Genomic DNA, 22,424 nt, shown 5'->3' with positions numbered 1-22,424 from the left:
CTATCTTCATTTTCCCATTTTACTTTATCTTCTTTGTGGCTCATCATTTGTATCTCTTTCTCTCTTATGTCCATTTCATTTAATCCACCTTTCCTTTGTGTCCTAAAAGCCCTATTTTCTTAGTCCTTACTGATTCTCAATTACCTGGTTCTTTTTGAGTCTCAAACTCCTAGAAGGCAATAAAGAAGGGTATAGGTTTCTCCATCCTCCTCAAAGCTAAGATGAATAAGAAAAGTAGTAAAGCCATCAGTTATATGGTATTTCTGATATTCACCCACTTTTAAAAGAAGGAAAGGAAATATAGCTATTCCTGATCATTTCATTACCTTTCTTCTCCAGGATCCGTGCTTCTGCACCAAAGAATAGTTCTAGCTACTTGTGTAATTATTTGGCCTTAGAGCAATGGTTCTTAACTGGTGGTGATTTTGCCCACCAGAAAATATTTGGCAGTTTCTACACAAATTTCTAGTCGTGACAACTGAGGTCAGTGGGGTGGGGGGGGGATGCTACTGTCTATCCCACAGTACACAAGATAGCTCCCAACATGAAGTACTTAACTATTCATTGACCCAAAAATGTCATTAGTGCCACTGTTCAGAAATGTTTCTCTAGAGGATAGCAGAAACTTCAAGGAAGATGACAGGTATCTGCATCTGTCTGTGGATTGTACTGGTTCGACCAGTCCTCCATTCTGGTCCATTTTCATCTTTGTCAATCTACATCAGTTTCTCTCATCAGTTGAGTAGGATAGGATATGATATGTCTCATTTTTAATAAATTAAGCTACTTAAACTTTTTTTCTTTTTCTAGGTAGATTTACAAAATTGTTTGTATTAATTACCATTACACATTTATGAAAAGTAAGTTATGTTTAACTAGAAAGAGTCTTTTCTGGATTAGAAATATTGCTGACTTTTCTTATTTCTTTTCAATTAGAAGTAAAATAAGCGAACTTACAAGTGAAATTAACAAACTTCAGAAAGAAATAGAAATGTACAATCAAGAGAATTCAGTGTATTTGTCATATGAAAAGAGGTAAGTAATTTTGCAATTAAAATATGCAAGATCTTTTTTAGGTACTCATACTACTGAATAAGCATTCAAAACTCATTCAGTATTTTTGATTTATAATACTGAATTTGTAGTTATCTAATATATTCATATTGTTCATCTTTTTATTTATTTATTTATTTATTTTATGTTTACAGGGCTGAAACTTTAGCTGTTGAAATCAAAGAGTTTCAAGGACAACTGGCAGATTACAACATGGTATTTGCTCTCTTCTGAGAAAATTTCCTTGGAACATTTTCATTGCTTTTTACCACTTTAAAAATATAGTATTTTAAGTACCGAGTAATACATGAATACATATTATTAAAGACTGAAACCATAGAAAGTGCTGACAAGAAATTGCTCCTTTCCATTCTCTCACTTCTCTCCATAGACGTAACTTGGCTTAACACATTGTTAATAGCTCCTGTATTTTTATTTTTTTTCTTTTTTTTATTAAATCATAGCTGTGTACATTGATATAATCATGGGGCATCATTCACTAGCTTCACAGACTGTTTACCAAGTTCTCCTGTATTTTTAAAAAAACACACATACTTTTTCCCTATTAAAATAAAAATTTTAATAATCATTTTAAAAATAGCTAAAATTTGTTGGCATTAAAAATGTCAATGCTTTAAAAATGCATTATACTTTTCTATGGAGTATTGTCATTATAAAATTTTAAGAATTATTTAGCATGCACATTACCTCTATCCATATGTGTTATTCAAAATAGTGTGTGCAATCTTTTGCAACAGAGTTTATAATGTAAATGTACTATATGTTTATATTTAGAAGAATGCTTCTAAATGTGTAATTTCAGAAGCAAAAGTCTTTTTGGCAGTGTTGATAATGGCCTCAATTCTTGGCGCGATCTTGGCCCCATGAAAATTTCTACTGTCAGAATTTTATTTCTTTCAATTCCCACATTGCTGTAGGCTGCAACAGTATCTGGATTTAATGGAAGAGACAAAGTATTATCTCACTACTCCTACCAAGATACTGTTACAGACCAAGCATGGTGGCTCACACCTATGTTCTCAGCACTCACGGAGGCCTAGGTGGGAAGAACCCTTGAGCTTAGGAGTTGGAGACCACCCTGGGCAAGGATGAGACTCTGCCTCTACTAAAAATACAAAAATTAGCCAGGAATTGTGTCAACACCTGTGGTCTTAGCTACTTGGGAGGCTAAGGCATGAGGAGTGCTTGAACTCAAGAGTTTGAGGTTGAAGTTAGCTAGGCTGATGCCACAGCACTTTAGCTTGGGTGACAGGGTGAGACTCTGTCTCAAAAAAAAAAATAGTGTTACAGAGCATGATGATATGTGGCTATAATCCCAGCTACTCAGAAGGTTGAGGCATGCTAATTGCTTGAGTCCCAGGAGTTTGAGATCAGCCTGGACAGCAGAGTGACACCTAGTCTCACAAAAAACAACAATAATAACAACAAACAAACAAAAAAACCCAAAAAACAAAAAAAAAGAAGGTATTATTAGAAAAGGTAAGAAACATTCTACCATAATAGTTAGACAAATTATGATTTACCTATTTGATATTGTTATATTGTACTTATAAAATTTTACTGATTATAGTATATTATGGATCTTAAATTTGCAGGACTATACAATGTCTAATATTTTGTGGGGACTAATATTCAGTGAAATTTTCTTTCTTTTTTGAGACAGAATCTCAAGCTGTCACCCTGGGTGGAGTGCTGTGACATCACAGCTCACAGCAACCTCAAACTCTTGGGCTTATGCAATTCTCCTGCCTCAGCCTCCTACATAGCTGGGACTAAAGGCACCTGCCACAATGCCCAGCTATTGTTTTGTTGCAGTTGTCATTGTTGTTTAGCTGTCCAGGGCCGGATTCAAACCTGCCAGCCTAGGTTATGTGGCTGATGCTATAACCACTGTGCTATGGGTGCTTCTCCCAGTGAGATTTTCTTAATAAATGATGTTTTGTTTTAAATATGAGAAAAATAGTTTTTTAAGATAGGAAATGATATTTGATGGAAGAGATTTTTAGTTATTCTGGAATGCATTATGTCAGTTACTTTATATAAATATATGAATGTATAAAATACACTGTAGGCTTAATGAGCTAATGCCTGATACAGAGAAAGCAGTTAGCTAGGTGTCTGACATATAGTTGCACTGAATAAATGTTAAATCAAACCAGCACTTATTATTTATATAACAAGTGAACAAGGTAACATATGCTAATATATATTACATTAATAAAGCTACTTTTAGAATCTATTACAGTCAAGTAGTTTGCTTTTAGTAGACCTCCCACTCAAATTCTTGCTCTACCACTTGCTAAATTTCTTTATTGGTAAAATGTGGACAATAATATCTATTTCCTAGACTAATTGTGAAGTCTAAGTGAGTTAATACACATAATGGTACCAAAACAATATTTGATACAAATAAATACTCTGTGTTAGCTATTGATACCATTGCCCAACCTGTTGAAGTAGGCTTCCTTCAATAATGTTCTCTCTGTGCCTTTCCCTGTTGATTTTTTTGTTAATTTTTAGAAAATGAAGAAATCTTTTTATATTTTCACTAGTTAAATTTATAAATCTGCTAATACTCTTCTTCCCTGGGGAGGAAAAAGAGTAACAGATCTTCCCGAAATTTTTGTCTTTTTCTGTACTCTTCTTTATAAGCTCAGCCATCTTTTTAGAGCAGGCAAAGCTCTACAGGGTATGATTTGCAGGAAGAATAGTTTATTACTACTCACTCTTCCACATAAAAAAATGTAGTTATTGACCAACTGCATAGTATATACTTATTCAGGTAGCTGAATATTTATTTTTCTCTTAGAAGATAAAATAATTGGAAATATTAATGTTGAACATATTACTCATTATTTGTAGGACTGAATATCTATATTATTCATTATAGAGAATTAATGGGTTTTTAAAATTTTTATTTTTAGTTGGTGGATAAACTTAATACCAATACTGAAATGGAGGAAGTAATGAATGATTACAACATGGTAAGAAAATTTATAAATATAAACAATAGATTCATAAACCATATCCTCCAAAACAAAGCATTTATATCTAGAAATAGTTTGGTAAGACCTTAGGGACTTTTGAAATTTGTATTACTCTGATTGTAAATATGACTATAATATGTTGAGTTCCCTTAATTGTTCTTCTTAAATCACCTCCTCTTAGATTGGTTGGATGTTCAGTGTCAGTTTACAAGCTTTGTTTGAACTTATCCTACACTCAGCATTAGAGAGTGCCATCTTCATGTTCTTGTGTATAAATTAGTTTACAGTACTTCTGCATTAATTTTTGCATGTATGGAGCTGAGTATTCAGTGAGATAAATGTTACCTTTATATAGTTTTTATAACAATGAAAGAAAAATGAATAGCTGTGAAGTCAGACATATACATACTAACTTTTGATTGCTAGATGAGAATTTGTGTTTGGTGTTTGTAGATTAATTATTTGGTGGAAAACAACAAAATGTGTTAATAGCTGGCTTCTTTTGATTATAAACATTTTGATGAAAATAATGTCCAACTCATAACTTATATAACTTATAATTTATTTACCTGATCAAAGACTATTCTATGAGAACACAGAATTTATAAAATGATTTCTAAATTTGGGATTCTGAAACCACGATAATTTAGTAGACAGGAGAATTATAATTAAAAATTATATCTTAATTACAGATATAAAAAGTAAAAACTTCTTTTGGTGTTTTTGTCAATTATTTGGGATAAGTCACTATTCCAGGTTGAGTTTGCACAAATAGAGTTCATCTTGGAGTATATGCAGGTCAAATCCACAATAAAACTTGTGATAGTTCAGAATTCAGCATGTTACTAATCAAGTATTTATTGAACACCTGATAAATTCTTAAAATGCTGTTTATATAAATCAAGTTTACATTGGATTATTTCACAGATTACTCAAGAACATTGAATATTCCTGATGTGAGACTGCTATGACTGTTAAAAGGATGGTTTCTTTTTGTCTAGTATCATTGTTCATTAAACAATTACTGTATGTTTTTTCTTCATATGTGGCATTAGGATTATTATAATAATTTCTCATTTATTTTATAGCCAGAATAGCCTTTAAAGAAAAAGTTTTGTTTAAAGGTTAATTTTGTATCACTAACTTCTGTGTTTTGTTTATTCAGCTTAAAGCTCAAAATGATCGAGAGACGCAAAGTATGGATATCATATTTACTGAAAGACAAGCGTAAGTATAACTAATTTCAAACACAAACAGATTCAGTAATGAGCTTTATTAGGTAGTTTAATTTGTGAGTCATTTATTTTCTTATAAATTTTAACTGTTTTTCCCTCTTTCTTTTTTTTCTGAGACAGGGTCTGACTCTGTTGCTGGCGCTCAACCTACCTAGTAGCTGAGACTATAGATGTGCATCACCATGCCCAACCAATTTTTCTAGTTTTTGTAGAGCTGGGGTATTGCTCAGGCTATTCTCAAACTGCTGACCTTAGTCAGTCTTCCCACGGTGGCCTCCTAAAGTGCTAGAATTATAGGTATGAGTGCCCAGCCGTCATAAAAAAAAAAAATCTAATCTTTTTTTATTTAAAAAAATTAGATATTTGTGGCTGTCTGCTTTATTTCTGTGGTTAGGGCGCTGGCCCTGTACACTGGGGTGGTGAGTTCAAACTTCACTTGGGCCCGAAACAATGACAGCAACAAAAATCAAAAAAAGTTATATATTTGTAATAAACATTTTATTTATGTTATCTGTCATTTTCATTTACCATGAAAAAACTAAATTCTGGGTGTCTGGGGGATTGCTTGAGGCCAGGAGTTGGAAAATAGCCTGAACAAGAGCAAGAGCCTATTTCTACAAAAAATAGAAAAATTAGCCGGGTGTAGTGGAACACACCTATAGTCCTAGCTACTCAAGAGGCTGAGGCAGGATAATCACTTGAGCCCAGGAGTTTGAGGTTGCTCTGCACTATGATACCACTTCACTCTAGCCCAGGCAACAGAGTAGGATTCTATCACAAATAAACAAACAACAAACACCTAATTCTATAGAAAGAAAATTACCTTATAGATTATATATATATGGGATTTTGCCTCTGGAGCTGCAAATCTAAAGTAGATAAGAACATCTATTTATAGTTACCATTTGTAATTTTAGCTTGGGCTTTTAACTTTATACTTTATATTTTAGCCCAAGTCTATTGAAAGACACATTATATGTCAGTAGACTATTTACATTATTGTATTAGCATTGATATTTAATAGTTACATTAGTAACCTATGTTATATATGTAGATTATATGTGCATTTTTATATATAACCTATTTAAAGACTAAATACCAACTAACTCTAATTCTGGCAATAAGAGTAGCTGTGGCAGTAGATATAGTTATCATAGTTATTTCTCATTAAGTTTTTCTTTTCAGGCAGAGTCTTTCTTTGTTTCCCTGGATAGTGCCGTGGCATCACAGCTCACAGCAACCTCCAACTCTTGGGCTCAAGTGATCCTCTTGCCTCAGCCTCCCAAGTAGCTGGGACTACAGGTGCTTGCCACAACGCCCAGCTCTTATTAAATTTTTGACCTGAATCAAATGTCATCTAAGACAAATGCAAACAAAAGAAAATAACCTGTTTTTTATAAACACATAGCATATTATGTCCCAGAAACTAATAGTAATGTCTTTGAGTACAAAGGTAATAATTAACCAAAATTACCAAAATTCAGTTAATACCAGATAATACTATCATGCATAAATAGTAAATATTTAATGAAGAATAGGACATTAAAGAATAGTGCTAAAATGTTTGAAAGATAAATATTGATTTTAAGTAATTACTTTTCCACATGTATCATTTGATGTTGCTGTGTAGTACTTTCTTAAAAACTGACAATACTGGCAGACCATTTCCTTAGACAAATAAATTGTCTTTTATGGTGATCAACTTTCCCCCTTTTTTTGTTATCCTGACTTTAAACCATTTATGAGATATTTATCATTTGCTATGTATAAGGTACTCTTCTGAGTACCTAAAAGAATATGAAACATATAAGCTATAACTTGCTAAAAGACCTTAAAGAGTTTAGAGTATTCATTTATTTTCATCATTTATCTTGAAAGTTACATAATACCCAGGCTAGATTTATAAATATTCTATTTACATGTTGTACAGATATATCACCCAAAAACATAATTCCAAGATTTTAAACTTAAGAATGTCATAGATATTTATGTCTATTTGGTTTGTTTATTAAGAAAAACATTTTTCAAATACAGTTATTTGTTTTGAAGAGGTCGTCAGTTTCAGAAGTATATTTGTAATTTGTAATTGAAGCTGAATGAAGTACTAGGGTTTCCTGTTCCTTTTAATCAGAAATTTGAATTAAGAACAAAAGTTATAGCTGAGCACTGTGGCGTACCTGTAATCCTAGCTACTTGGGAGGCAGAGGCAAGAAGATTGCTCAAGCCCAAGGGTTTGAGGTTGTTGTGAGCGATAGAGCCACAGCACTCTACCCAGAGCAGCAGATAGAGACTAAGAGATAAAGAACAAAAGTTATTTTTACAAAGTTTACTTTCATATGCAATAAGAGGGTAGGTGTATTAACTAGTAGGCCAACATCTCAATAACACATGGTTCTACCTGGACTCTACATATCAAAAGGACCAGGAAATGTCATACCTTGAGAAAAGGAGTGTGAAGAGCTCCTGTTTTTTACTTTATTCTCTTTTATTACCACTGTTTAGTGTGTTAGGACCCTTTATTATAGAAAACCTATTCATAATAAGTTGGTTATAGTAGATAGCCTTGATATAGTACTATAATAATACTTAGACATCTGCTTTTAATTCAGTTTTATGTGCCTACTTGTGAACTAATGATTCTTTTCCAATTCTGAAGTTCTATACGTTCTAGTCTGATATTAGTCAAAATCAGTTGCCCTTTCAAAAGTATATGTAATTTTAATTTTGTACCCATTTATTTTTCTTTGTTTATTCAGATATTTATTTTATTTATATATTATAATTAAGAAATGATATTTTGGTGGAATAATAGATTACTTAGAACAAGGTGCCTCATGTTTCTATAGTTATTTCATTCTTTTTTTTTTTTTTTTTTTTTTGTGGTTTTTGGCCGGGGCTGGGTTTGAACCCATCACCTCCGGCATGTGGGACCAGCGCCCTACTCCTTGCGCCACAGGCGCTGCCCTTAAAATTAAGATTTTTTTTTTAAATTGAGATTTAAAACAAAGTATAATTGGTATATATTGAAAAGTAGTAAACATAACACATTTATGTCCTTTATTGAAAATGTTTTTATAAATGTAAGCAAATAAGTATTATGAATGAGTCAGTTTTTCCATTTCACAGGTGTATCATTCTAAACACTTTTTATTTTCCCTAAGTAGACATTTGAACTGAATTTACTGTTTGTATAACTTTTAAAATGACTATTCTGCAGACTGAAACATAGATACAAATTATTTTGCCATTAAGTGTATATACATTTTAAAAACTGTATTTGGGAGAAATTTGAACATACATAAAAACAATATATTATACCTTTATGTACCCATCTCTTAGTTCCATGAGCTCATATCTAACACTGCTCCCTCCACACCTCTGCTTGTTTTCCCCCATGTATTATGTTGAAGAAAATTGCAGCTAAACTATTTCATCCATAAGTATATTGCAGTGTTTTGAAAATACACTTAGCTCTGAAAAATATAAATACACTTAATTTTCCTACCTATGGAAAAGTAAGAATTAGAGAGTTTGTTACAATTTTCAATGCTACTGTTTGCTTCATTAAGTTGTTAAAATTATAATTGTAGCAAATTGACTGTAAGGAATTGACAGATAATTCACTTTCTATTAACAAAAAGACCCTTCTTATTACATTCTCAAGGCCAGTGTTTTCTAAACTATGTTGTTTGGACTATTATTGTACCATGAGCTCTTAGTAGATGTACCTCAAAGAATGGGTTTTGTTGTCCAATAAGTTCTAAAATTCTGAATACTTTGTTCTTAAAAAATCAAAGAGCAGTTTAGATTAGTAAAGTTCTAGATAAGTCTTGTAGTAAAGAATCTTGTTTCACTTTGTTTAAACCCAGTGTTTCCTGTAGTAATTTGACCATGTACCTTTTTCTTTTACTGTAAATACTTCTGAATGTCTCTTTAGAACTTAGTATTCTAGGGCGGCGCCTGTGGCTTAGTGAGTAGGGCGCCGGCCCCATATGCCGAGGGTGGCGGGTTCAAACCCAGCCCCGGCCAAACTGCAACAAAAAAATAGCCGGGCGTTGTGGCGGGCGCCTGTAGTCCCAGCTACTCGGGAGGCTGAGGCAAGAGAATCGCGTTAAGCCCAAGAGTTAGAGGTTGCTGTGAGCCGTGTAACACCACGGCACTCTACCGAGGGCAGTACAGTGAGACTCTGTCTCTACAAAAAAAAAAAAAAAAAAAAAAGAACTTAGTATTCTAGAAAAACAATTTGGAAATCATTGCTCTATTTGCTAGACAGGTAGAAACAGCTATCCATAGACCACCTAAAGATTCCTCAACCCCAGCACAGATCCATATTAATAAAAATCTCTCAGAGAGAGGTGGAAATGGATATTTTCAAAAATAACATTCATAGATAATTATAATGTTCACATTGGAAGCTACTATGATATTAAATTGTAGCCATCCTGCATTGTGGTAACAGTCTTTCTGTATGACTAAAATCAATAGTAACTTATTAGGGATTATGCCTGAACATCATACTTGTGCCTTAAATTGCTGCTAAACGTTAAGAAAATTTCGCCTGTGGCTCAGTCGGTAAGGCGCCGGCCCCATATGCCGAGGGTGGCGGGTTCAAACCCAGCCCCGGCCAAACTGCAACAAAAAATAAAAATAGCCGGGCGTTGTGGCGGGCGCCTGTAGTCCCAGCTACTCGGGAGGCTGAGGCAAGAGAATCGCTTAAGCCCAGGAGTTGGAGGTTGCTGTGAGCTGTGTGAGGCCACGGCACTCTACCGAGGGCCATAGAGTGAGACTCTGTCTCTACAAAAAAAAAAAAAAGAAAAGAAAATTTATTTTGCAAATTCAGGAAGCATTTAAAAACATATTTTTCAACTCCATAAATTCCCACTCTATGGAACATAAAATCAATCTTTATATATTGTTTATGTTCTGTTCCTTTCACTTTGACTCATAATATAAATCCAAAACCTTTATTTTATTGCTGATTGGAACTTCAGCATAACTTAATATACAATACATCAAATATTTGTATTAATATGAGAATCCATTCATTCTAATTAATGAATAATTTTGCTTTAGATCTTCTTCTCACTAGCCCATACAGTCTCCTGAATACTGCTGAGAATAGTAATGCCAGTATTGTGGACTAACTGTGTAACCGTTGCTGAGTGTCCGTTACTGCATTTGGATCTGCTTGCTTAATACAATGAGAAAACATAGTTTTATGACATTTATGTATGCTGTAGTTAATATCAAGGTCTACTAGCTATAGTTTGGTATGTCTCATATCAAAATCTCTATGCTTAAACTATGAATAGACTGATAACTTTTTTTAATTAAATAATCAAAAAATTAATTTTCTTCACATAATTCATGGGTATCTATATATTTGTCTTCAATAAACCCATCATCATCTACCACAAATGAGTGTAATCGTTCAAATATTATTGTAGTGTCTTCAGAGTTTGTAGCTGGTGTCTGTGAAAGAGAACTTGGATTTCCATTAAAAGCTTCATCATAGGTTTCTACTTCATGCTCTTCTAAGCGATGATGATTGTAACTAAGCAGAATATTATACCATATTGGACATTTGATAGCAATAAAGATGAGGAATGAAGTCATCAGTACAGTGACAACAACACCAATAAGGAGAGGCCAACTTTTCCCAAGAGGCTCATGTTCTTAAATGGAATAGAAAGAGAGAGAATTTGTTAAATTGACAAAAATAAAATATTCACATACTAATACTCAGCAATATTTATATTAGAAATGAAGGTACATTATAGTTTTCTTTCAGCAAAAGCTACTAAAACTATGATAAATGAATAATATTTTGTATCGTGGTGAAAGAATACCTTTGTTCAAAATAGCTACCTGTCTTTGCAGATATTGTTACCTATATACATAAGATTTGTGATTTGACTACAACGGTTCTCAACCTGTGGGTCACAACCCACAGGAACTGTATTAAAGGGCCGCAGCGTTAGGAAGGTTGAAAACCACTGCTTGACTAGTTAGGAGAAAGGCTCAGAGAAGTTAAATAATTTGCACAATGGTGTTTGACTGGTAGCTAGCAGAGAAGCCCAATATTTTGTAAATCTTATGTTGAGATAAGGAATTAATCTTTTATGTTCCTTATAGAAATTTAAAGTGGGGAAAGATAATGAGAACTACCTCAGTTTATTTAGTATACTTCCATCAATATTAGTATTCAGTTCCAAATAGCCCTGTGAGCATGAAAAAAAAAATTAAAAATATTCACAATAAATACATTACCTGAATCTCTTGTTAAGTTGTTCAAAGAGCTATTAAAGGCTGAATTGCTATTGGACTGAAAGTGAATATAAAGATCTTCAATTATAGGTGAAGGAGATTTTGAGTGGCATTCAGCTTTAAGAGGTACTGTTTTGATATTGTAGCTCTTCAGGATATCTGGATACCTACACATGGTGACGTTTTCATTTTCTAGTAAATGAGAAAGAATAAATTAAGGTTTATTATAGAGAATAAGAATAGCTAACATTTTATAATTATTTTTTTATTTTATTTTATTTTTTTGTAGTTTTTGGCCGGGGCTGGGTTTGAACCCGCCATCTCTGGCATATGGGGCCGGTGCCTACTCCTCTGAGCCACAGGTGCCGCCCCACATTTTATAATTATTTTTATCTAGAATTTTTTGACAACCTGTCATTTTTTTTTTTTTTTGAGACAGAGTTTCACTTTGTCACCCTCAGTAGAGTGCCATGGCGTCACAGCTTACAGCAACGTCCAGCTCTTGGGCTAGGGCGATTCTCTTGCCTCAGCCTCCCAAGTAACTGGGACTACTGGCGCCTGCCAAAATGCCCAGCTATTTTTCTTTTTTGTTGCCATTATCATTGTTTAGCAGGCCTGGGCTGGGTTCAAACCTGCCAGCCTGGGTGTATGTGGCCAGCGCCCTACCCACTGAGCCACAGGCGCCACCAACAACCTTTCCTTATTAAAGACATTATAAGAAAGAAATTCTTGTATGTGCCTAGCAACACAATGATGGAATAATACACATTTCTGTTTATTATGTTATAAATACAGTTTTAAAGCAGCATGTTTATTGTTTAGTTTTTCTATGCTAAAATTATGGTTAAAGTCATAGTTACACTCTGGATTTCAGGTAAAGCAGAGTTTGCTGTTAAAGTAGAACACCTGTTTTCACCTACTTTCTAGGAAGTACTTTAAAAAATTAGTCTGATGTATTGACTTTGCTACCTTAATTCATGAAGTGACAGTATCATCTCACATACATAGAACATTTAAATTTTTTCTCTTTTTTTCTTGTTTGGGTGTGGGTAGGAAACATCTCTTTAGCAATTAGTGTGTAGTATTTCCCCTGTTTACCTTAAACTGAAGAATTGCCTTCTCTTTAAAACATAAGAGATTTTTCCATTTTGGTTTTGATTAAATTATAATAGCTTACCTAAAGTCACGTTTGATGTTTTAAGCCAGTTCTGCAAATTGAATAGACTACAAGAGCAGTTCCATGGGTTTCCATATAAAATTATTAATTCCAGATGAAATAGTTGTGGTACTGCAAAAGAGCTTATCCAATTGCCATGCAGATTCAGAAGTTTCAGGTTTCTCAGAGGTACAAACATATCAGCATTCAGTTGTAGTATTTGGTTTTGGCAGAGATATAACTGTTTTAGTTTACTTAACCCTACAAATGCACCCCGTTCAATTATGTAGATGGAGTTTCTACAGATATTTAAAATTTCTAGATTGGATAGGTTACCAAAACTGTTACTGTGTAAGATAGCAACATTGTTCTCAATTAGGTACAGCTCAGTGAGTAAAAAATATGTCTGCAGAACTCTTATGTCAGTAGCATTCAGAGTAATATGGTTATAACTGAGATCAAGTATAGTAACATTTTTATTGATAGTCACTGGAACCAAAGAATAATTCCTTTCAGTGAAATTACATTGGACTTCCTAAAAAAGAAAAAGAAATGCATTAATTAGGAAAAATATTAACAGAATTTCCCCCAAATATCACATTCAAGCACTTAGACATTGGAAACAAATCATTTTGGAGACAAAAAATCTATCCAAACTTTTGGTATTATAGTGTGAAAAAAAGTACAGCATATGTTTTTCTTTCTTTATTGGGATGAAATACTGAAGATTAAGGAAATTCTGACACATATAATCAAACAGAGATTCTAGTTGGTTGTATAGGTATCTTCCAACTGTTATTACATAATTATTCCAGGAGGAATATTGGTATGTTTCCATTTATACATGTAGAAATAACACGGTAAACAATAATTTAATATTTCAGTGTGTAAGATTGTATTTCTAATGAGGAAAGTATTTAAAAGTATATAATTTTTAAAAATAGTAATTACTAATATTACATGTAGGTCTACTAATAATTAAGAAATAATACCTAATATATAATAGGTCTCTAGGGATAACAGTGCAAAGTTTTGTTTTTTAAAAGGAAATATTTATCTTATGTCAGAAATGGGACTATGTATTGAATTTAAAGAACCAGGCAACCTGAAGTGCTTTGTTTCTGTGGATGTAAAATGAAAGAAATATTTCTTGTTTTTACTGAATGGTAAGAATAAATAGACATAAGAATAGTTCATGTTTCCTATCGTTGGTGCAGTAGTGTCACAACAATAATAATGCAGCAACAATTTCCCTCATAAATATGTATTTTGAAAAATTTTTCTTACATTTTCCTGGTTTTTGTCTTGAAACTAATGTCTGATTTATAGTGAATATTTTCTGTTCATTGTTTAGTCTATGTTAATAAAGATTTTATGATTAAGATTATGAAATAGGATTCTAGACAGAACATAGTTTGCAGGTAAAGTAGAACACTCGAAAATTCACAGATTTCTCCTTTAATCAGTTTTTAAAGAACTCAGTTTAAAGAAATGAAGATTCAAATTAGAATCTGACTCAAGAGGGACTTTGCCTAACAAATAAAAGCAGTGTAACCTGGTTTCTTGTACCCTCAATTAATCCCCAACAATAAAAAACAACAACAACAACAACAAAAAAAGAATCTGACTCAAATCACAGATTTTGAATATACACAGTTTTAAAAAAAAAGTTAATTTTGATAGCTTGGATTTTCTTTACTATTTTTTGTTCCTTTGGGATATTTTACTAAATGCACAAAAAGTATACCTTGGAAAACATTTTTACTGCATTGATTGTAAAAAACTTACTGTTTTAGAAGTCTGGCTTTTGTCTGGTAATAGTAGCATGGAGAAAAGCCAAAATAAGGTTGCGATGCATGTGACTTTCATATTACAGGCCTGATAGAAAAGAGAATATTTTCATTTCAATAGGAGACAAGAACTTGAGATTTGGATGACATTCTGATTTCCTGTTTTTCCTTTTTAAATCTATTTTTTCTTAAAATACATAAACTGTGAAACAAGGTGGCCATTCACCATCTCTACACTGTGGAGAATGAGAGACTTAATATTTTCAAGGGTGTCTTATTAGTTCCTAGATCTATTGAAAGGAGCTTGAAAGCAGTTGAAGTGATTGTACATTTAAAATTTTTAATATATAAATGCACAAAAGAAAGTCCAGAAGAACATATATGTGCATGTTTAAGTATATGCTTATATTGCTAATTCTTTTTGTTAATGTTATTCATTTTTGAGAGAGAATCTCTTGTCACCCCAGCTGGAGTGCACTAATGCAGTCATAGTTCACTGCAACCTCCAACTTCTGGGTTCAATCAATCTTCCTGTCTCAGTGCCTCAACTTGCTAGGACTATAGGTATGTGCCTCCATGCCTGAATAATTTTTTAGCAAATATTTTTTAGAAATGGGAGCTTGCTATGTTGTTCAAGCTGGTCGTGAACTCCTGGCCTCAAGCCATCCCCTGCTTTGGCCTCTCAGAGTGCTGAGATTACAGGTGTGAATACTACCTGTATTACTACTTCTTGATTTTTGATTTTTGGCATTATCTGTTGGTATAATTTGTTGATTTATAGCTGTGAGATATCAGAATCTTCAATTCTTTTGAAAATACTCCATATCTTTATCTCGAACACATCAAACATATGCTTTCTCTTCATCTCCTAACATAGTTACTTGTAATTTTGGTTAGAGGAGTGTTCAGTGTTTATACTATTCAGTATTTACACTGTCCCAAGTGTATAAAAGCTGTCACTGATTGAACTGTGTAACAGGATTACTTTTCTTTCCTGCACACTTTGTCTCCCTTTAAATTAATTATACTTGTTTTTTCATGTGTGTAGTTTTCTGTTTTTTTATGAACTTATGCCCAAACTCTCCCCTAGCACATCTTTTATTTATGTATCTTAGATATTTAATCTGTTTCATCTGCTTTAAAATGTCTCTTTAGAGCCTGCTGCCATGCTCTTAATCTAGAGAAGCTGACCACTAAGTCTTCTATACAGCTCTTGATTTCCACCCTCATCAGAGAGATTCCCTTTTGCTTTTGTTACTGGATTCCTGTTTTCTAAAATGCCCTTTGTTGGTTTATTGCCTTGTTTCAATGGAGTTTCCTCAATAACTTCCTGAGAAGGTACATAGAAGGGAAATATTTCTAGAACTTGAAAGATATTTTGGCTAGAAATAGAATTCTATGTTGGAAATAACAGTCCTTCAAAATGTTGATAGCACTGCCCTATTGTCTTTGGGTTTGTAGTATTACTGTTAAGAACTGTGATGTCATGTCGCTAATTCTTTATACTTTTATGTAACTTGTCCCTTTCTAACCCTCAGCTATTAAAATTGTACTGCGTTCTGAAATCTCATGATACCGTGTCTTTGTGAGATTCTGTTTTCATGCACTTAACTGGGTACTTGGCCAGCCCTTTCAATCTGTATGTTATGTCTCTCAGTTCTAGGTAATTTTCTAAATTATTTCTCTGATTGATAATATTATTTCCTTCCTCCCTTCCTTTCCTCCTTCCTCCTCTTCCTCCCTTCACTCCCTCCTTCCCTCCCACTTTTCTTTATAGAACTAAATTAATTCATTGGGTATCAGACCTTATGGAATTATTTTTTTTTTTTATCTTTACTTTTATCTCTGTTTTCTGGCAGACATCCTTGACTTTATCTTCAAACTCTTTTATTGAAGTTTTCTTTTTCCCAACTTTTTGAGGGTTTTTTTTTTTTTGTTCTCTGAATATTTGCTTTAGAGTATCCTATTGAATGTATTTCCTTTTGTTATTTTTTTTTCCTAGAGAAGACTCTAATATAGAGTCTTCAGGTTGTAATTTTTTTTCTTTCAGTTTATTTTGGACAGTGTTCTTGATATTGGAGGCTTTCTTCATATGTCTGTTAATATTTTGTTTGGAGCTCAGGTATGAGAATAGGAAATGAATACACTGTTGGACACTGCTTTGTATGAGTCTTGACTTCAGATCTTACTATAGGGTAAACCTGTTGGAGTCTTTTCTCGGAGAATCACTAAATGTTGTTATCTTTAGATATTTTTTTCTTGGGCTAGTAGGGTTCCACAAAACGATTCATAATCTGTTGCCTGAACAGATAAAGCCCAGTGGCCAGCATTGCTAAAGGGTAAAAAATGGCAGGTTTAGTGTGTAAACTTTAACTTAATCTTAATGGTGCCATTACACTCACTTGTATATACTGCTCAAATTTCATTTGTTTTATTTTCTCCGGAGGAAAAAAATCCTGGTATCTTCTACGAGAGTAAGGGAAGAACATTAACTGGCTGGCCATGGTGGGAAGGAGTTAGCTCCTCCTGCTGTACTTCTGGTATACTTGGTGGTACCAATTTTGAGGCCATTTGGAATTTCTGCAATATAATTCAAGTGGCCTCTCAGCTTTTCCCACTGCCAGCTTGGGAAAATTTTGCTTTCCTGGTCAGTTTCCACTCATCTGTTAGCTTTCTGGGTTCTGTGTTTTATTGCTGCCATCCCCTCTTCCATTCTTTTTGTCCTCATAAGTTTTTGTCCTTTTTTATCTTTTATTTTTATTTTATTCTAGTTTTGGACAGAATTCCAAGTTAATGGGCGCACTGATCGTTCTATCTTTTTTTTCTTCTTACAGAGACAGGTGGCAAAATTACCTGGAAATTGCCATCTTCCTGCCAAATAGTTACTTTTTTTTTTTTTTTTGAGATAGAGTCTCTATGTCGCCTTTCGTAGAGTGCAGTGGCATCACAGCTCACAGCAACCACAAACTCCTGGGCTCAAGCGATTCTCTTGCCTCAGCCTCCCAAGTAGCTGGGACTACAGACGCCACCATAAATCGTTACTTTTCATTTAATGATTTTATTCATGACATTGATGTTTCTTGTTCTTTACTCTGTTTTCTTAAAATCAATATTAAAAAACATGTGCACATAAATTATCTGATATGAATATATCCTGTCATCCACGAGGTCTGCTAAAATACTCTTTTGATCCTCTTAAAAGCATTTGTATAATTAATTTGTTATGGTTTTTTAAGGAAAAGTTTATTCAATTAGAGGAGGAAGAAAAACTAATCAGAGTGAACAGGATTCCTTTCAGGTTACTTTACCTGTCACCTCAGGAGCAAGGAAGATTTTATTGCTATTTCAATGATGGTCTAGTCAACTTTCTCATTCTCTTCAATTTGTTGATCTGTGTATGCTTATTCCCCTTCTACCTTCTTTCCATAGTTGAATTGAATTTGTTAAAAAAACAAACAAAAAGCTACTCTTCCTTCTAGATTTTATACAAATTGGATGCAAACCCAGAAATGAATTCAAACTATCACATATTCTATACCATTGCCCACAGAGGGGTCTGCCTAAATCATTTACAAAAGGTAATTTACCTGTGTTTAATGATCTTTGGGAATAGGTGCAAAGCCTCTTCAATGGCTTGTTTCAATATTTGTCAGTGGTCTGAAGTTCTTTCTTATGTTTCTGGTGGGATGGACAGGTAGGTTAGGGGGAAGTGCCATAGGGTTGGTTAAAGGTGGCAAATAGGCTACAAAGAAAATTAACTGGATTTAAGTAAAAAGTAGATGTGAAGTAGAAGCAGGTGAGAGGGTAATGGACATGAAGCAGGATTGTGAGCCTGTGTGGAAGTGATGAGAAGGTGGTCTTTTGTTTGTTGTATTTATTATCTATTTAATACTAGGTATTGTTTTCTTCAGTGTGCTAAAAGAAATAAAAGAATAAGGATTAAAACAAGATTCTTTGTTTCATCTTTCCACTTGATAAATTTAGAGTTAGAAGTAGTATATACTCAGCTCAGGGTAGGTTCTGTACAAGAAAGCATTTAACAAACCTAAAACATTATTAGATATAAAGCTGTGAAATACACTGATTAATCTACATCATCCATAGAAGTTTTCACATGTTGGTGTATGTTTCTCAATAGAAAGATTCAGAGAGGGGGTGAATATTGACCATTATGATACTGAAAAACATCATAAATCTCCAGACAGAAGCATCTGCTAGCATTATTGGCTGTCTTTAAAAAATCAGATTGACAGAAAAGCTAGACAGATTATGCAGAAATTGGTCATTAGTCACTGTACCCTATTCAAAAGGTTTATTTAAAAAGAAGACAATTAATCTTCCTTTTTTCTCCTTTAGGAATTTTTTCTCAACTTCAAATTTATTTTGAAATGACATTTGAGTTTCAATTTGGTGATTATTTAGGAACTAATAAAAATAGAAAACAAATGGAATATCAGTTTATTTTAGTTATTTTACAAAATTAAGTGTCTTTTCACATAGCTTACCACCTACATTACAGAAAAGGAGTTTTACACAAAGGAAATGGTAGATATCAAAAAGGAAACAGTGTTCTTAATGGAATTTCAAGTGCAATTTCTTAGGAGCTTTTGGCTATTTACTTCAATGATTATAATATACTGTAAAATAAGAAGATACTGTAATATTTTTGATTATGTTAAATAAAATCTATATGTAGTTCTACCATTAAGTATTTTAGATATTTATGCCAGAATTCAGTATATTAAGAGTAAGATGTTAATGATTCACAATTAACTTCACTCTTCTATTTAACTGTTTCATGAAAAAATTAATTTTTTGTCATGGAAAATTTCAAGAAAAAACTTGAATAAGGAGAATAGCTTTTAAAATTACACATTAGTATACAATTTTTAATATCACTTCAAAATGTTCTGTGGTTAACATATTTCTAAATAAAAAATCTTATAAATTTGATTGGCTAGAATAAAACTTGTTTTCCCAAAAGAAAAATAATTACTTTACATTGCATTAGAACTTTATTTGGAAAATATTTTTTGACTGTGTCCTAGGTGTGTATTATTTCTGAGGTAAACCGTGTGGAAATATATTTCCTGCTCCTTCATCACTTATTAAAGGTGAAGATTGTCGTACAGACGTTACAAGCTTAAATATGATTTATTTTCTTAAAAAATTAAACAATAATCTCAAACATATAAATATACGGGATCTTACCTTTATTTTTTTCTTTCATCTGAGACTGGTGTGCTGAAGCAATTTTTTCTGTTTCTTCTACACCATTTTTAAAAAGTATGTCATATGATTGCATTTCAGTTGGTTTTAACCTTTGTACCCAGTGAATGGGTGGTTAAAAAAAAAAAAAAAAAGAAACCAGACTTCCTAGTTCTAGCAAAAGATTGACTAGAAGAATAATTTCTTAAAGTTATCAAACATTGACTTTTTTAGAATAACAAGTAAGGCATTTGCCTAACATTCATGTTTCTTGATTATTCTTGAAAATTTATTAAAATACTAATAATTTTACTTGTTGATTTAAAGTGTATACTATTGAGAATGTATTCTTTTGAGAGATACATTGTTGCTAATATAATTTGTGCTGGACCTGAAGGTATTTTGTGCTTAGAAAGGTTCAAAATAAAAAGATGCTACCAAGTTTTATATTCCCTTGAGTTTTAACTTTGTTGTTTACTCATTTTTTCTATGTTCATCTTTTTTAAATTAAATTTTTAGTAAGTCATAACTGTGTATGTTACTGGAACCTCACCTTTCACCACTAACAAAAATTGTTTACTCGTTTTTATGACAGCATCATTAATGGTTTTACCACCAGGTTACTTCAGAAACAAATGCTCAAATTGTCAAAAAATTTGACATATGGCCTTCAGAAAGTCAGTTACTTTCCTTATGGTGTAATTTTCCTCTGTCAAATGGAGTACTTTATAACATTAGTTTGTATCTGACTACAGTAGACATAGTAGAAAGAAATGTTAGTGGTGAATATTCAAATTTAGAATAAGTTAGTTCCAAAAGATGAACTCCTCTGGGCTTCAGTATCCCTCATCCATAAAACAAAGAAATTGAAATAGATGATATTTTGTGCCTGAAAATTGTATGAGCCCATATACCCATACGAGTTCTATCAGCAGCAAACACATTTGTTGTACTATACTAATTGAGGTTCAAAGTAAATGCTGTAGAACTTCTGTAAGTTAACCACCCAAAGGACTGTAATGAACTGGTCAACATACAGAGGTGGTCAACGTAAGGAATTTCCATTAAGTACATGTGGTACACGTCTGGTCTATGAAAATCAGGTTAGCTTAAGGAGGTGATCTATGTAGGGAGGTAATCAGCTGTGGAGGTTCTACTGCATATCACTCCCTGTCCAACGTATGACAAAAATAAATGGAAATTCCAGATTGTCTATTTTGTTTATATTCATCTTTTATTTTATTATTATGAAATGTTGCTTGTAGGGAAATATCTGAGTTTAGATTTTTCATTCTACTAGTAGTAGCATATGAGTGTGGAGTATGTGTGTGGGATGTGTGGATCTGCAGGGCTTTGTGATCGTGAAAACTGTTGAAGTTGATACCTACAAGTCAAAGGGAATAGTGATAGATTAATCAGATTTTAGAATCAGAATAGAAATTTATGGTTTGGGGACTGAAAATTTATGTTCAGTCAAATTGTTACATTTATATCCTGAAGTATTTAAACAAGTGGCATCTCACCTACTTATTTTTTTCTGAAGTTTTCTCTGTCCTATTAGTAGAGATGCCTGATTGCTTAGGAAATAAGGCACATCATTGATATTTCTTGTGATTACATGCTAACAATGATTATTGCTTCTAATTAATTTTACTGCTACTATTGTATAATTGTGTCTGTAATGTTTAAGTTATATTTTTAAGGAAATTAGCTTATATTACACTGTTAAAATATAGCAATAATTTGTGGAATAGCCATTTTAACAGATAAAAAGGGAATTTAAGCAAATCATATTATTAATCTGAAGTTATAATTTTTTCTTTTGAGATAGACTTTCACTTAGTCACCCTTGATGGAATGCCGTGGCATCTTACCTCACAGCAACCTCAAACTCTTGAGTTTAAGTGTCCTCTTGCCTCAGCCTCCCAAGTAGCTGGAACTACAGGCGCCCACCACAACGCCTGGCTGTTTTTTAGAGAAGGGGTCTCACTCTGACTCAGGCTGGTCTTAAATCCGTGATCTCAGTCAATTCACCCACCTCGGCCTCCCAAGTGCTGGGATTACAGGCATGAGCCACTGTGCCCAGCCAGTGAATTTGTAATTTAAAAAAAAATTAAATTACAGGCAGTGCTCAAAGCTAAGTGGGTAGGGCACCAGCCACATACATCGAGGCTGGTGGGTTCAAACCCGGCCTGGACCAGCTAAAGCAACAAGACAACTGCAACCAAAAAATAGCCAGGGATTGTGGCGGTCCTGCAGTCCCAGCTACCTGGGAGACTGAGGCAAGAGAATCACTTTAGTCCAAGAGTTTGAGGTTGTTATGAGCTGTGATGCCACAGCACTCTACTGAGAGTGACATAATGGGACCCTGTCTGAAAACAAAAAAAAAAAATCAAATTGCAGCACAGGTGTCCCTACTCCCCAGTCAGAGTGGCATTGCTTTATATAATTTACACGACAAACTTCTATTCTAAATTTTACTTGGTTAAAGGATTTTGTGGCTAAAAAAAAAATTTGAAAACTAAGTGTAAGTACATCCTCATATGTGTAAGTTGTTAAGGATTTTCTGCGATACTCTTTGGGATTTCTTAGTAAAGTGGAGAATAAGGAAATAAAAGAACCTGGGCATGGAGAGGAGAAAGAGAAAGGCATAAAGTAAGTCTATGCTGGTGGGGGCAAATTTTCAAGTCAAATAGAATTTTTTATA

The 22,424-nt window shown here is 33.3% G+C and overlaps 2 protein-coding genes across 5 annotated transcripts in view; one reads left to right on the top strand and one right to left on the bottom strand.

Moving 5' to 3' along the window:
- The window catches only part of IFT74 (intraflagellar transport 74), a 164,128-nt gene that overhangs the window by 75,178 nt on the left and 66,526 nt on the right, over positions 1 to 22,424 (top strand). For both annotated transcript variants that reach the window (XM_053571127.1, XM_053571119.1), the window contains exons 5-8: positions 937 to 1,035; positions 1,209 to 1,269; positions 3,999 to 4,058; positions 5,227 to 5,288. In XM_053571127.1, coding sequence (XP_053427102.1) covers positions 937 to 1,035; positions 1,209 to 1,269; positions 3,999 to 4,058; positions 5,227 to 5,288 — 282 coding nt within the window. The remainder of the gene's footprint in view (positions 1 to 936; positions 1,036 to 1,208; positions 1,270 to 3,998; positions 4,059 to 5,226; positions 5,289 to 22,424) is intronic.
- Positions 10,111 to 19,830, bottom strand: LRRC19 (leucine rich repeat containing 19). Of its 3 annotated transcripts, none has more exons than XM_053571149.1 (6): positions 19,711 to 19,830; positions 18,097 to 18,178; positions 14,508 to 14,597; positions 12,741 to 13,254; positions 11,567 to 11,755; positions 10,111 to 10,971 (listed from the first exon to the last, which is right to left on the bottom strand). In XM_053571149.1, the coding sequence occupies exons 3-6, from the start codon at positions 14,586 to 14,588 to the stop codon at positions 10,643 to 10,645; spliced, it is 1,113 nt and encodes a 370-aa protein (XP_053427124.1). In that variant the 5' UTR covers positions 14,589 to 14,597; positions 18,097 to 18,178; positions 19,711 to 19,830; the 3' UTR covers positions 10,111 to 10,642. The 3 variants fall into 3 exon arrangements, with proteins under 3 accessions (XP_053427124.1, XP_053427108.1, XP_053427114.1); XM_053571133.1 differs by having other exon boundaries at positions 18,097 to 18,251; positions 19,721 to 19,830; XM_053571139.1 differs by having other exon boundaries at positions 18,097 to 18,187; positions 19,721 to 19,830.

This window comes from Nycticebus coucang, chromosome 2 (assembly GCF_027406575.1).
Source record: "Nycticebus coucang isolate mNycCou1 chromosome 2, mNycCou1.pri, whole genome shotgun sequence".
NCBI classification, from domain to species: Eukaryota; Metazoa; Chordata; class Mammalia; order Primates; family Lorisidae; genus Nycticebus; species Nycticebus coucang.
The sequence above is the reverse complement of the archived record's forward strand: the minus strand, read 5'-3'. Positions and strand labels throughout refer to the sequence as shown.

Excerpts from the sequence above, each read along its gene's own strand:
- LRRC19 (XM_053571149.1), bottom strand. The coding sequence starts at position 14,588 with ATGAAAGTCACATGCATCGCAACCTTATTTTGGCTTTTCTCCATGCTA. Across the intron at positions 13,255-14,507 it reads AAAGCCAGACTTCTAAAACA|GAAGTCCAATGTAATTTCAC; the intron begins GTAAGTTTTTTA and ends TTTCTTTTTTAG. Across the intron at positions 11,756-12,740 it reads AACATCAAACGTGACTTTAG|AAAATGAAAACGTCACCATG; the intron begins GTAAGCTATTAT and ends CTCATTTACTAG.